The sequence below is a fragment of the Dermacentor albipictus genome, chromosome 1 (assembly GCF_038994185.2).
Source record: "Dermacentor albipictus isolate Rhodes 1998 colony chromosome 1, USDA_Dalb.pri_finalv2, whole genome shotgun sequence".
Taxonomy (NCBI): domain Eukaryota; kingdom Metazoa; phylum Arthropoda; class Arachnida; order Ixodida; family Ixodidae; genus Dermacentor; species Dermacentor albipictus.
Genome location: NC_091821.1, coordinates 367,844,188 through 367,860,477, shown reverse-complemented (window position 1 = coordinate 367,860,477; position 16,290 = coordinate 367,844,188). Strand labels below are relative to the sequence as shown.

At 46.4% G+C, this 16,290-nt stretch overlaps 1 protein-coding gene across 3 annotated transcripts in view; it reads right to left on the bottom strand.

Moving 5' to 3' along the window:
- The window catches only part of LOC135904140 (probable chitinase 10), a 37,360-nt gene extending 22,912 nt beyond the window's left edge, over nt 1-14,448 (bottom strand). For all 3 annotated transcript variants that reach the window (XM_070531880.1, XM_070531881.1, XM_070531879.1), the window contains exons 1-3: nt 14,258-14,448; nt 3,626-3,667; nt 2,690-2,851 (exon numbers count right to left, since the gene is read on the bottom strand). In XM_070531880.1, the coding sequence (XP_070387981.1) occupies nt 2,690-2,851; nt 3,626-3,667; nt 14,258-14,377 (324 nt within the window). In that variant the 5' untranslated portion in view covers nt 14,378-14,448. The remainder of the gene's footprint in view (nt 1-2,689; nt 2,852-3,625; nt 3,668-14,257) is intronic.
- Between the last annotated feature and the right edge of the window lie 1,842 nt (nt 14,449-16,290).

Below are 16,290 nucleotides of genomic sequence, written 5' to 3'. Positions count from 1 at the left end.
CTGAATGTACCCCTATTTCTGCATTCTGTACCGTGCCTAGATTTCCTCATATTGACTGTGACAGAGTTTTGCCAAGAAGATCCTTATGCTTTAGATATAAAGTAGTTTCGTACGGTGCTGCGACACTCGACTGCGATAGGTAGCCGGTCGAGATCGCATCGGGTATACGATGGAAGGTAGTCACCATATGACAACCTTCTGCCATGCGTGCCTCTGCTACGAATTCAATCAGTATTTACATTACACAATAAACAACCAAAATTCACTAACACCGCCGTCAACTGAGCACATCTCGCGAAAGCGCTGAAGAGTAGAGGCCTTCTTCAACTGAGAAAAACTTGCATTTTCATTTTAGCATCACAGGTGGTGCTTATTGTGACGACCGCATAATAACTGCTGTGCAAGTAAAATTTCCCTTGTTTTCCGATTCCCGCATATGCGCGCTCAATGAACTGTCTTACAATACGTTACATTTCCGGCAGTAACTGTCTCTGTGTTATCTTTTGTTTTTTAGTAAAGGCGACTCGCAATTTTTTTCAGGCTTCTCTAGAGGCGCACTACTCTCGGTTTTCCATCTTTAGCAATGGTCCGTGGCGATCCTTATCTTGCAGAAAATTTTGTACACATCGAGGCGGATCCAAACATGCAGTTTTATACAATTATTACTGGGAACTGGGGCGCTAGTGTCTACGGCAGCTGCAAGCAGGGCGGCTCGGCCACCACAGTTTGATGGTAACTACATTGATTTGCCTAAACTTCACCCTTCTGGATTTCAATGGTTTCGCAACCTTGCAAACTGATTATTGTCATGGAAGTACTCCCTTATCGTTAAAAAAATTAACAATATTAAAATTACCCGATGGCAGGATTGAACCACAAGACGTGCAGTACAAAAGCCCGACGTCGAAACCATTAGGCCACGTGAGCATGGACAAGCGGAACCATTGCAACTAGCAGCGATTATGCGCGTTCGCAGAGTCTTATTGCGTTCTGCATTTGAAAAATGAGCATAAATTGCTTTGAAATTCAGCCCAATGGAGGCAAATAAAGCGTAATAAACGAAATCACAAAGACATCTGAAGCTACAAGCAATAACGCCAGACAAATCCATGAACTGACCATCATTTCTATGGTGTCTGAACGATCGCAGTGCTAGAGTTGCCCCTAGTGATCGTTGTAGGAACCTCTATGGATCCGAGGTTATGGCGCTGTGCTGCTAAGCACGAGGCGGAAGCGATCGCATTCGAATGGGAGCGGAGTCAATTTATCTAAATCTAGCCCCCCGAAAGTCACATCTTCAGCGCTGCGCCATTTCAATTTATGGTCCTAGCTTACGGGTATTTCTGACAGATTTAGTTTTCGCTTTGCATTACCTGCCCAGAACTTTCGGCCGGCTGATATGCTCCATTCGAGTTGAGAAGGAAGCGCTAATGAACGGCAATTTGCCTTCGAGAAGAGGAGAGGTGAATCATCGTACTCAGCACTTGTAATATGCACCACAAATGAACATTCATTAGGTTCGCTTGCAACTATTGCTACGCGACGTAACCGATCTCATCTCATCCAACGCCAGGCCATCATGTTTTAACAATTATCCTGGAAATCCCAGGAGTTCGTATCATGCGACACCGGTGCTGGTCTCTGACGTGGCGGTCGGTACATCATCTCAGCATACAGCAGAACCGAGAAAGAAAGCAGGGTTCAAATGCTGAAAAGGGAGATCGCCGTACGCCCTTTCAGCGAAGCGCGGAGCATATTTCTAACTCCGTGCATTCGCGCTTTTCTTTTTTTTTTTGACACAATAAATAATAACATGCCTTCACTCTTCCGCAACTCGTGTTCGAGATGTTGTCTGCTTTATTATCTGATCAGCGAAAATTGCGTGAAATAGCACGTCAGTAGTCACCCACAGCATAGGACAGCACACAGAGGACGGTGCCTTACAAACCGACAGTGACTTAACGAAGTAACAAGCGCCTCGCCATCTTTACAAACCATAACCTGCAACCGGAAATATTGGAAATGGACGAAGTGTTCTGCAAGCTTCGTTATTTCTCTTTTCCCTGACTGTGTCACGCGACCCCACTGGAATTATTCGAGGCGTAAACGATGTCACACGGTACGATTTCCCGAGCGACAAAGTTTTCATTTTTAAATAAACGCCCAAGGGAAACGCTCGACTCGTTTAGTCTGGTAAAGCATAGTTTTGCAACTCTATTTTTGTGAATATTGTGGTAAAGGGATGATTACTAATATCGGAACGGAGTGCCAAAGTTCCTCTTCTTTTTCTCAATTTCGGGTCGTACCCCCTACACTGTTACGCTACAGTGCGGTGTCATGAATTTCAAACCATCATTTTTTTCATATTTTGGCCATTCTGACGCAATAACTGATCTGGAAACTAGTTTCCCCTTTGGCTCGCTTGGAATACAATGTCAATCATCTTTATCGATAAAAACATTATCTAAGCCTAAGCAAACGACATGAAAACTCATAGCGTTACGGCGAGCAGGTCCGGGAACTTCGAAGCAGGTCGCTAGGCCGTCTTTCGCTTATCATACTTTTCTCGCTAACAAAGATATAGGATTTTTCACTAATTCAGAAGCGTAGCTTGCTAATAGAGCTCAACTTCGTGTTTTTCTCTAGTGTCCCTAGTAAAGCAGACGGGAGCTATCCATATACCACCTACCTCGTCGCTGTCAAAGCTATATCCCACTCGCGAACCCTGTGGCGACACTATTTCCAGTGGCGACTGTGTCTGCGTGAGATGAGGCGACATCATGGGGCTTTGTCCTAGGCTTGGCACAGACAGATCAGACGGTTCCTCGGGCGACAGCAACGGGCTCTTGATCTGCATGCGTGGTGGTCCCACAATGAGCAAGGTACACTTGAAACAAAGGACACGACGAGAACCGTTGTTTCAAAGAAGATAATCCCTGTCTGGATTCTCCAGTGACTGCTACTGACTACAACTTCTCTGGCGGCACGTGCAGTTGCCGAGTAACCGCGGCGCATGCGCAGATGGTCGTCCGCGGGATATTACGGGCACTGTGAGGCATATTGTCAAATTATGTCTCGTTGGCCCTTTGAGCAAATCAGAGAGACTATACAGCAGCTTCTAGACCAATCAGAAGTGGCAAGATGGCAATTAAGACCATATGGAAAATTTTGCAAATATCCTGAGCAGAGCCTAGTATATAGAACACCATACACTCTAGTGCGCCTGCCGACGGAAGCGCACAGGGCATTCTGGGCTGACTGCGTCTATTTCCGGCGTCCGGGTAGAACGCGTTCTGGTTCAATGCTGCCTGCGTCCAAACATGTCCAGTGCCGCCGCTCGCGTTGGCATGCAGGTGTGTCGACACCGCGCGAGCATCACATCGAATCAAATTGTAACTGAGCGACAAAGACTTTCAGCATAGAATATAACCAACGACATCACTTCTGTGTGTGACCTGATTCATGCTATATGGTATTTTACTGTTATTTAATTTCTACGGATTGCTGGGTCATCACGGTGGTTATGAAAACATTCAGCCAGGCGCGAGTCTGTACCCATAAAGTATACTTGCCGTTCGCGTTCAAATGCTAATGCCATTTTAATAAAATTTGCACCGACGCGTACCTTTATGTTGGTCTTCGCATGTGTGCGCGATGAAGCGCCTCGCTGGAAGCAAGAGAAAAGGAAAAATTAACAACGCAGACCAACTCTCGTAGACCACAGTATCGCACTTTTCATACCACTGTGACGTTACGTAAATGTACTCTAAGTTCTTCTCATAGCTGCAAAATTGACATTTGGCACAACATTAATTACGAATTCTGTAATGTTTTATCAGGTATTATTACTAATAAAATATCGCTGAATGAATTCCTGAAGACGAAACTGCCAGGAGCGCGGGGCTCACGGTATTCGTACATAAACACGACAAACGTGATCACCATAATAAAAGAAGTAGTGATAAGTTATTTAACATCGTAATTAATAAGTATCCACGTTAGAAACAGCTAAATTGCTAGTAAACAAGTAATAAATGGAGGCAAGGAGACAGCGAGCAAGTTTGTAAGGGGTGATAGGTTGCGCCGTGATATACGTCATACAACAAGTATGCACTTGTTCATCGGTTACGTTTCACCACAAGTGAGGCATTAGACTGCAACAGGACACGTTGCGGAACTCATATATATTTCCATTGTATTCCATCAGTCTGCTAGGTTTAGTAAATATGGCAACCTAAATATATCATAACAACCACTTGTTGGAGCTACCTACACTCGCACGCTCTTTTGTATAAACCTACACTCGCACGCTCGCTCTCTCACTCTCTCTCTCTCTCTCTCTCTCTCTCTCTCTCTCTCTAAACTCGATACGTATACACACACACTGCAGGAATGTATGTATACCTGTAATGTGTGTATGCTACATGTATAACATAACCTGCAGCTATCGCTGTATGCCTCGTTACACACTAACTATATACCTATCGCTAGATTTACCGACGCTCACAACTGCTCATCATCAGTTTAATCAGTTTCATCAGTTTTACATCAGTTTAATACCACCACCGTTTAGAGCTTCGCGAATATTCAGAATTTAGAATACGAATCGAATGCGTATGTTCCGAATGGAAGTATCCAATTCGAGAATACTGTATTACATTTCTTTACATATTTGGTAATGTGCAAAGAAACGACATCACTCCTGGGTCTGTCTGCAATAGAACAAAGAATACCTGCGTCTGGCTCACCCGCAGCTTCAAGTATGCGGTTGATACAATCAGAAATGATTGCTGCATTTTAATTTTTTTTTCGCGCACAAGGAGTCCCTTCCAAACAGCATAGCGTCTGTGAAATAAACAAACAACTTCTTGCTCGGTCTTCCCTCCCAGTTTTTTCTTTCCTGCTTACAGAAGACCAAAATAATCGTCATTCAGTTCAACCTTTCTCGTATCCTATTAGACTGCAGTAACCTGTACGGCAAATTTACACTACGGAACGTCTGCCAGTTCTTGGGTAGTACATGCGTATCCCCTGCCGGGAAGAGACAGGCAATGAAAGTTACAACTCAGACCATGTTATCGTAGGCAAGGCATGAGCCCGCAAGGAGACGCTCTTTTCATGGCATACCAAAAGCAGACCAAAACACGAATGCATGCGGTCATCGTCTCCTATGCGTGGGTGGTTGTACATATTGTCAGGATTGGGGGATCAATCCCGTCGCTCGTGATCCGTTGTCAATATTGGAGTCCGGCATGAATTGGAAGGTAGCTGGTCCATGCCGTCATCCAACTTATCCACGCTGAGGACGTTGGTGAAGGGAAGGACTGCTTCTCATCGAGAACGAGGAATATTGGTTTATTTACAATATTTATATCACTCTAACATGACTGTTTGAGAAAGTACATCAGTCTAACATGACTGCTTGAGAGAGAGTGTCAGCCCAACATGACTGCTCAAGAGAAGTGTGTCGAGCATCCGCACAACAGCAGTTTCTAAACACTCGGTCCGCCGGCGATACAAGGCGGCGAACGTTCGTTTCGTCATCGCAAAACTAGCCGCCTCCCGCAGGACGGTCTACGCACACAAAGGCACACAGGTTCCAATGTCCGGAGCCGACGTCAGAGTGGCCCCGTAGAACTCGGAGTCGTTTCGGTTAGCGCGTTGGGGAGTTTGGGAACAATAGTTGGCCTGCCGAACTCATTCCCTCACAAAGTCGATTTAGTCACGCTGTGGCTAGAAGTTGGCGGCGAAGCTCCCGGTATGTTGCCATCATAGTCGTAAGCGGGTGGCAATCTTGCACTGCAGCTGGACATTCTTAACAGCGCCGGGAGGTCGCCGTCATTGTCGTAAGTGGCTGGCAATCCTGCACGGCAGCTGGCCATTCTTAACAGCGCCTCCATGGCCCGAACAATCTCGACTGTCTAGCGCTGATAACCGCTGGGCAGGAAGAGAATGGCTGGTGGTCAGGGGTGATTGATGCCTTGGCTCGCAGCGACCACTTGTGTATTGATGTCGTCACCGCCCCAAAACATCCAACAAGGACAGGCAACTGCAAAATGAACCCCACAACATGGCTCTGCGCCGAGATGACGTACATTGGCTCTCAACTTAGACCCGCTAGGCTTCCAAAAAAAAGCATATGTGCAGAAACAAAAAAAAAACGCTGCATTTCGCTATGCCAATTCCTGAAGCAATTTCGTGCTGACAAACTCAGCAATCATGGAGGGAATCCTGCTAAATGAGAGGAGATCTTCTTGGCTTAAAAAAAATTAACACTAATAACCCTAAAATTTAGGTGGGACCCTCAAACGCAGAATTCAAATTAGCCTGCTCAAACCATCCGCATTGTTTTGCAACTTTCCCTTCTTATATCTAACGGAGAAGTTGTACTCTTGGAGAGTGAGGCTCCATCGGAGCAAGCGGCCATTTTTGTGTGACATTTGATTGAGCCACGTCAGAGGACAGTGGTCGGTCTCGAAGATGAACTTCGCTCCGTACAAGTAACACAAACACTTCTGGGCGGCCCAAACTAAACAAGCGCATTCCTTCTCTGAAGCGCTGTAGGCTTCCTCCCTTACATTTAGTTTATGGCTGGCATAGAGGATAGGATGCTCCTCGTTATCGTCGCCGACCTGACTAAGTACCACGCCCATACCTCTGTCGCTTGCGTCGCATTGAACTATGAATTTCTTCGTGTAGCCTGGTGCGCGAAGCACAGGACGAGAAACCAATAGCGTTTTCAAACTTTGGAAAGCGTTCTCTTTGTCCTTATCCCAGTGTACGTTACTCGGTGCTCCCTTTCGGAGGGCGTCTGTTAATGGACTTGCCAATTGCGAGTAATTCGGAATGTACCATTGATAGTACCCCACAAGTCCCAAAAATGAACAAAGGTCTGTTTTCGTGCGCGGCTGAGAAAATTCTCCAATCGTAGCTATTTTCAGCTCGGCCGGCCGTCTCATGCCCTGACCGACAACATGACCCAGATAAATAAGTTGCGAACAACCAAACCTACACTTTTCCGCTTTCATCGTTAAGCCGGCTTCCCTCAACCGTGAGAACACCTGTTTGAGGTGCGATACGTGTTCTTCCCAGCTGTCCGAAAAAATTGCTACATCATCAAGATATGGCAAGGCGAACTCCTGCAAGTCTTTTAGGAAAATATCCATTAACTTAGAGAAGCTAAACGGCGCGTTCTTCAGCCCGAAGCTGAGTGCGAGAGGGCGAAAAGTGCCTACAGGTGAGATGAATGCGGCATAGCGGCTGGCACTTTCTGGAAGGGGAACTTGCCAGTACCCCCGCACGAGATCTATAGTTGAAATGTATTTAGCAGTGCTAACTCTTTCAATTCGTTCCTCAATGTTGGGTATCGGGTACAGCTGATCCCTAGTGATGGCATTTAACTTCCTGTAGTCAACACACGGACGAGGGTGCTTGTTAGGGGTTTCTACGAGTATTAGCGGTGACGTGTAGTCACTCTCAGAGGACTCAATAACTCCCAACTCTAGCATGCGCTGTATCTCTGCCTCCATAATCTCTCTCTGTCTTAGAGACACCCTGTAAGGCTTTGATCTTACTGGTTCGGTTGATGTCAGCTCAATTTCATGCGTTATTAGTTCGGTTCTACCCGGCCGATCGCTGAATCTGTCGAGATATTCCCCTAACACCTCTTTCAGCTCATCTAGCTGCTCGGGTCTTAGAGAGTGCGAGCTTACCGAGTGTTCTACTACTTCTTCTAGGCCGATTTCAGAGTTGGAGGTTGCCCTATACTCCTTAAACTTGGTACTAGTGCCATCCTGCTCTTTGATGGTATAGTTAACGACTCCTCTCCACTCTATGTACGGCTTCATCAAATTGCAGTGATATATCCTCACCTCCTTCCTGCGACCGGGCATTTTCAGAGCATAGTTAGTATCTGAAAGTTTGTGCAACACTTTAACGGGCCCGTCCCAGTGGACTTCAAGCTTGTTCTTTCTTGAAGGTTTGATTATCATTACCTGGTCTCCGGCGTTAGACGTACGAAGCCTCGCATTCTTGTCGTAATAGAATTTGGCGTTCTTTTGAGCTACTCCCATGTTCTTTTCAACTAGTTCTTGCGTTGCGCTTAGCCGTTCCAGCAATTTTAGCACGTATTCAACCACTGTAGGACTCTCCCCTCTTTCCTCCCACATCTCTCTTAACATTCTTAATGGAGAACGGAGTGTCCTCCCATACACTAGTTCTGCTGGCGAGAACCCTGTCGCTTCATGTGGAACCGTTCGCAAAGCGAACAAAGTTGCCGGCAGACGGTTCTCCCAGTTCTCTTTGTGCTCGTAACAGAGCGCACGCAAAACTCGCTTAAGCACCGAATGCCACCTCTCTACAATGTTTGACTGAGGGTGATAGACCGAACTGCGTATTAACTTTAATGCGCACTTCTGCAAGAATGTGGAAGTCAGTGCGCTCGTGAATACTGACCCTTGATCTGCCTGAATTTCGGCTGGAAACCCAACTCGTGCGAACACTGTCAAAAGTGCGTCTACTACTTCGGTGGAACTGAGCTCTTTCAAAGGGATTGCTTCTGGAAACTTGGTAGCCGGACACAGCATGGTAAATAAGTACCTGTAGCCCGATTTTGTTTTTGGAAGTGGCCCTACCGTGTCTATTACAAGTCGTCTGAAAGGCTCTGTTATTAAGGGCACTACCTTCAGTGGAGCTTTCCATGTCTCTCCTGGTTTACCAGAACGCTGGCAGGCGTCGCATGATCTTACAAAGTTTTCTGCGTCTTTTAAACAGCCAGGCCAGTAGTTCTCCATAAGCAATCTTTCCTTTAATTTGTTTATGCCTAGGTGGCCGGACCACCCATTTCCATGACAGAGATTCAAAAGGTCCTCCCTGTACTTAGTAGGTACGACTAACTGATCTAAAATCCTACCCTTTCGATCTCTGTAGTGCCGATACAACAATCCTCCTCTCTCATGTATCGTCACGTTGTGCCTAGCAATGCCTTCTTTAGCTGTGTCATGTAATTTAGCTAAGCTCTCATCATGCTTTTGCTCGGCTGCCAGTGACTCTCTATCCACACGTAAGAGCTGATCAACGTTCTTTGAGGCCGGTGATAATAACGACCCTGTCTCGCTTGTGAGTGCGTCAGCTTGCTCTTCCTGCAGGCTAGAACTTTGACACTCTAGTGCTACGCTCTCATTGAGCTGGTCAGCTGGCAGTCTCTCCTCAACTGTTCTTTTGTCCCTCGGGCCTAGCTCGGATTCGGGTATTGAAGTTGTCCCCTTTTCTGCTTCCGCTGGAGGAGCTTCTGCATTTTCAGCCGAAAGCGCCGCGATCTTACGAGCTTGGCCTCGGATCAATGCCTGTACTATGCCCTCTCCCAGTTTGAGCCCTTTTTCACGCAGTAACTGATTCGAACGATTCGAAAAGATGTAAGGATACTGCAGTGACAGAAATTTGGAAACTGCAGCCTCAGTTTCTAGCTCCCCGAATGGTCCACTGATTTTGACTTTGGCCATGGGCAGACACACGCATGTGTTCTTCTACAACCTGTTTTATCCATGCTACTTCTCCGGTGAAGTCATCTACCGTCACGTAAGATGGATGCACAATCTCCATCGTGGCGGCACTGTCTCTTAGCACTCGGCATTGTTTTCCATTAACTTGCAGGTCGTGAAGATATGGGCTTAAAAGTTCCATATTCTCATCTTTTTCCTCCACGAAGGAGAAAACTACGCTAGGCTTTCCGCAGTTTACAGCTATGTGTCCCAGTTTGTGGCATTTGTAACAGCGAATTGGTCTAAAAGATTCGAATTTTCCTTTCTGTTCTTTTTGTGCGGTTTCTCCGTTAAGTTTCTCCTCGCTCTTTTCTGCGGGCATTTCCGCCATGTCTACAGACTCCGATCGTCTAGTCTGCGCACCCCTTTTGGACGGAAATGGTTTCCGCGGTCCATTTCGACCATCCAAGTTTCCGTCCTCGGCGTTCAACTTTCTACGGGTTGCGTACTGTTCGGCTAATTCAGCCGCCCTTTCCCCAGTGTTTACATTCCCTCTGTCTTGCACCCACAGTTTCACAGCTTGGGGGATGGTTTTGTAAAACTGCTCTAGACACATGCATTCAATGATCATGTCTCTGCTGTCGTACGCTTCCGCGCTTTTAAGCCACTCGACTAGGTTGGCCTTTAAGCTATATGCAAACTCCGGATATCCCTCGCTATCTTTCTTGCCTGTGCTCCTAAACCTTTGCCGAAAAGCTTCGGCTGAAAGGCGCTATTTCTTCAAGAGACTAGCCTTAACTTTTGCATAATCATATGCATCCTGTGCACTCAGTCTGGCGATTACTTCCGCCGCTTCACACGGCAACATAGACAGCAACCGCTGTGGCCATGTTCTCGGGCCGAAGTTCATCTTTTCGCAAGTCCTTTCAAAATTGCTTAGGAACAAGCCTATGTCGGTCCCGACCTCAAATGGTTTTAATAGCCTGTCCATGCAGTACGATTCTGCCTCACTTGATCGTCCCAGAGCGCCTTCACTTCCTTGAGACAACTCCAAACGATTGTTTTCAAGTTCAAGTTGCATTTTTCTTATCTCGCGATCTTTATCGCGTTCCTCTCTCTCTCGTTTTTCTCTGTCCCGTTCTTCTCTTTCTCTTTCCCGTTTGTCTCTCTTTTTGAGAAGTTCCAATCCCATTTCAATATCTTCCTCACTGGCCTAATTGGAAATTAGCTCCAATAGTTCCGATTTTAGCATTTCCTTGCGCAGATCTAGGCCAAGTTCCTCACCAACAATCAACAATTCGTCTCTCAGCAGTGTCGTTAACTCCATGATTGCTGCTTTACTGCCTTGATCCTGCTCTCTAAATCTAGCTAGGAAAACACAACCTAGCTAACACTCAACAATCTAGCTTCCCTACTGTTCTAAACAGAACAACCACAAAATGAAGCCTAGAGAGTCAAAGCAAGAACCAAGCACTCACCGCAGTCACAGCACCACGTCGCAAAGTCCATCTCACCGCTGTCAGCCAGTTGTCAGGATTGGGGCTCAATCCCGTCGCTCGTGATCCATTGTCAAGATTGGAGCCCGGCATGAATTAGAAGGTAGCTGGCCCATACCGTCATCCAACTTATCCACGCTGAGGACGTTGATGAAGGCAAGGACTGCTTCTCATCAAGAACGAGGAATATGAGTTTATTTACAATATTTATATCAGTCTAACATGACTGCTTGAGAGAGAGTGCCAGTCCAACATGACTGCTCAAGAGAAGTGTGTCGAGCATCCGCACAACAGCAGTTTTTAAACACTCGGTTCGCCGGCGATACAAGGCGGCGAACGTTCGTTTCGTCATCGTAAAACTAGCCGCTTCCCGCAGGACGGCCTACGCACACAAAGGCACACACGTTCCAATGTCTGGAGCCGACGTCAGAGAGGCCCCGTAGAACTCGGAGCCGTTCCGGGTTGCGCGTTGGGGAGTTTGAGAACAATAGTTGGCCCGCCGAACTCATTCCGTCACAAAGTCGATTTAGTCACGCTGTGGCTAGAAGTTGGCGGCGAAGCTCCCGGTATGTTGGCCGTCATAGTCCTAAACGGCTGGCAATCTTGCACTGCAGCTGGACATCCTTAACAGCGTCGGGAGGTTGCCGTCATTGTCGTAAGAGGCTGGCAATCGTGCACGGCAACTAGCCATTCTTAACAATATATGCAACCGAAACAACTTATATATATATATATATATATATATATATATATATATATATATATATATATATATACATAGTGGCGCTTCCCCTATTGACAGCTATGTACCAACTTGCCCCAGAACGTGTTTTACCACGACATGGCTGTGAGGCGCGCCGTGGTGCCGCCTTAGCAGCGCAATGTCAAAGCCACTACACAACAGCCGTGGGGGTAGTCATTTTAACAATCAGCGCGCACGAGTGCAGTTTGCTTACCTTATGACACAGAAAAATGCATACGAACGAGAAGAACCGATGGACCCATTTTCATTATTCCCAACAATGGGAATCCAAGAAAATATGAGGTCAAGTAACGCATACGGGTAATTATTCGCCACCCTAATTGACGTCTGAAAGTAGTAAGATAAAGGAAAACGTAACTAATAAAAAACACAGCTTCCCACCGGTGAGCGCCGAACCCACATTCTCCACACTACGCGTGCGGTGTTCTACTACTGAGAATCGCCCGAATAATCGCAGAGAATCGCAAGCGCAATGCGGTCCCTGTTATTCAATAATTATTCATACGTTCTCCAGTTTTACGAGACTGCAGTTGCTGGCTTTCTCCGCAGTGCTGGCTGTCAGCTTCCGCCCTCAACGCAACGAGCCCCCGACGGCGTATAAATTACACCTAGACGCTTCGACGTCACACGAACTGCGTCCCTTTGCGTTCTACTCTTAGCCACGATCACCATGTTCTCCTTCCACATTTCTTCTGCTGCTAGTCCTGGTCACCTCATAAATGGTCGCGATTTCTGCACCTAGTTAATCACTTCTATTTGTACAAGACGCTTTTGAAGATGGCATTGGAATGTACGAGGATTCAATTTGTAGTCTACAAAGTTTCATTCGGACACATATTATTTGTCTCCAGCAATGGTTTACTACTTGCACCATCACTTCAATGCTATACGAGGTCGCTGGTTAAGCATATATGCATCTATGACCACTTTAGTAATTATTCGTGCTCGTGCAGAGTACGTCAGACGTTTATAAAAGCACCTTCAATTTCCACGCACGATAGGGTTTGTTCCGGCTAAAGTTGGCCAATGCCTTCAACGATTAAAAAATGTTTTTTAAAACATAGTGCAAGATACGAATTTAAGACCTACGGTATTCGGCCGTCAGACCATTGACGACCGAAAACTGTAGCTCTAATAACTACATCTTGCACAATGTTTCTGTAATAGGTAGGTTTAGTTAAACAGCTTGGCTAACATTGACTGGGACGCACGGTAGACTATACGATCAGCTCACCATCGCAATTACTCGATATGCGGCAATCTTTGGAACTTACAGGCGCTGCGGTGGGGATGAAAGATATGGTGCGAAACTCCCATGCACTGCTAACGTAGCAAAGTTGGCCACAACTCTGACCGGAGCAGAAAGCACACACATCATGCAGACGAGGTGCTATATAGTGCTGAGTCAATAAAGAACGAGGTGAAGCAGGTTTCCAGTGATAATATTCTCAGTTGATCCCTTTCAGGGGTACAGTAGCAATGGCAATCTAATTATGAGGCATGCCGGGGTTTGACCACCTATGGTTAATTAACGTACATCCAATTCACGGTACACGAGCGTTCTTGCTTTCCAGCAATTTAACGCGGCCGCCATAGTCGGGGTCGAACCTGAACTTCACTACGTCTCACGATGGGGCAGTGCCCTAGTGAATGTCAGCAAAATCATTGTCGAACCATTGAGCATTCAAATATTCTTGTATACTATATATATGTATACAATGCGGGATCGAAAGCGCAGCAATGGATCAATTATGCTTGCAATGTGCTCCTTTTGAAATTGACCAGAACATCTAGTAAGAGCAATGGCATGTCCACTAAGCGACAAACACAGCATGACTGTACGAGAGTGCAAACCCAATTTGCGGACGTACTTCGCGCATTTTCTTCCTTTTTGACAAGGAGACAAGGAGACTGTTTTTCATGTTTGCTTCACTCCTTCGCACTATTCAGCAGTTGCGAGGACAAGAGGAGGATTATGGCAGCGCAGGAGCTCGTCAAAGGCCTGTTCAATTTGATCAATCGTGATGCCTGCCTGGTGTTCTCAAACATCATTGTTACAAGAGGTAAAGTTGGTTTCCTGTCTTCCTGTCTTGAACCAGTGCTGCCGTTCGGCCTTGTTGGTGTGTCATAATAAGCACGTAAACCGCTGGAGCAGACGAGGACAGTAGACACGTACGTGTCGTGTCCTCCTCTATTGTCCCCGTCTGCTCAAGCACTTTAGATCGTTTCACATATAAAGTGCTCCACAAAAAAAGAAAACGAGCGAGAATGCGCCGGCAGAAACGAAGTCAAACAGAGAAAGCAGGCGCTGCAAATCAATATGATCCGTCAAGTATGCATGCCTTGGTCTCCCGCTTAATTCCAAGAGCCAACGCTCACTGGGCGGCCCTTCAAGTTGAGAGCAATACACGCCACTGGAAAAAATTCCTGGTGACTGCAATAACAGTGCCAGAGTCACCATGAAGCGCCGCCATGAAGCGCCGCCATGAAGCGCCGCCAAACGCGGCGAGAGAGCTCACCCAGTCGTTGGAAACGTAGAACCCTCGCCGAGTCCTGCTAGGCGGTGCGCTCGGGCTTTCCGGGGACGTGGGTGACCCAGATACCACATCTCGAGTTGGATACAGCACTGGAACGGCCATGGCGTCGCAGTTTTTGTTCTCCTTGCAACCTATGGCTCATACCCACTGCATACGGCGCGCGTTTCTGCGGCGACTGCCTGAGATTGTTAGAAAGAGAGAGAGGTTTGTTTATTATTAAGAGACATATGTGATTTGAGATAAAGCAATTTTCGCTGAGGAAGCTTCACAGTTGTTGCAGGCATCCAATATTGCGCTATAATTTGTAATAGGATCTTTAGTCAACATTGTTGGCAATTGACTATTTATGGCCTAAAGGGTCACGATATTGAGGAAGTGAAGTCGTCCAGGGCCTAATCATAACTTTCCTTATAGAAGCTGTCCCTATTCCTATTAAATATAAAGACAGACTCAAAGTGAGCCGTGAAAGCAATTGCTGTTCCAGTTAACACTTCTCACACGGCGTTTTTCAAGCATCGTATTAACTGGAACAGCCATGAACTTTCTTTGCACACTTTGCGTTCTCATTCGTCGAAACTTGTGCATGGCGCGGAGTCTCTGACGAAAGGTTATGCTTTGAGTACTGGCCGACTTCAATTCTGCGACGACAACATTCCCCATGAAACGATTTTAAGCTTAAACGCGGCGGTGCCGCTGAACCACGCAACCTGTCAAGGGGGAAGCGTGAGAGAGGAGCCCAGCTGCAGTACGCGCCCCATACAAGACGCGACTCCGCGGTGGCAATACATTGCGTCGCTGAATTGCTTCACGGCTAATCGCACTAACGTCGACGCTCATGGTGACGTGGGTTCTGCCGCAATTGGCTTAACTGTCTGACAGCCTAGGAAATCCACAGCAAGGTTAGGTGCTTAACATGGGTGTAGCTTTACATTTTCAGCAGTAAATTGCACATTAAGCTACCATAATTACCGCTGCATACGTCCGCAATCACACAATAACCTGCTTTTAGTGGTTTGAATATAATTTAACCAGGGCTCATTTTCTGGGTGTCTGAAGACTACGTGAAGTCCAGGAAAATGGTCATTCAATCAGCTAATACACGCCGGTGATTCCTGCATACTTAGACCTGTTTCCAGAAGTCGAAGAGGGGTCTCTGTTCGACTCAGAAAGAATAGGGATACAAAATAGCGTGGCTGCTCAGCTAAGATTTCAGTTTAATGGAACGGAAAGTTGGGGTAGTTGGTTTACACGAAGCATGGCCTTTAGTGCACGTAGATGTAGCGCTTGGTGGATATCTTCCTTATACGTTCTTGTGTTTCACCAAATTAGCGCGGCTCGAAACCATGTTTAAAATTTCATATACACAGGCAAGGGATTTTCTTCCTCGCCGCCATTGTGCTTTGCTCTGTTTTAAGTGAACTCATTCGACACATTGTTTTCGTTTGCTGTGACCTGCAGTAGTAACTAATTTCTAAAAAGCACTAAATAGCACCACACACATCCACGAACATTTAACACCAATTTTCAGTAGATCTACATATCTGTCATCTTTTTTTTCTCTTTCGTTAAAAATTTCGGTGCAAGCCCTGCGACCCAGTCGAGAACTCCTCGCGTTTTCGGTGGTGCATAAGAATAAATTCACTGGTCTGCGAGCCTTGTGTGGCGGCGCATTTACTACTTTCTTCGTTTGTGAAACAGATTTACTCCTCTTAATGTAAGCACTAAGCGGTCGCCGGCAGGCTCGTTCACCATTATATCTATTTTGCATCTATATACAGCCTGTGCTGCCACCCTCTCACTTCGTGTTCCATCTGCTGATAATGGAGAAAGCATGAATATTTGTAACGCAGAAGAGTTGTATTGCTTTGCTGCCAGTGTTCTGTAGCTGAAGCCGCGGCTCCATTACGTCCTCGAAATCAATAAAAGCGAAGTTATCTTCGATATTTATTGGTTTCGGTGCTCCGGTCGCTCGATCTCAAAGGTTGCGTTCATTTCTTTTCCTCTACTTCATCCAT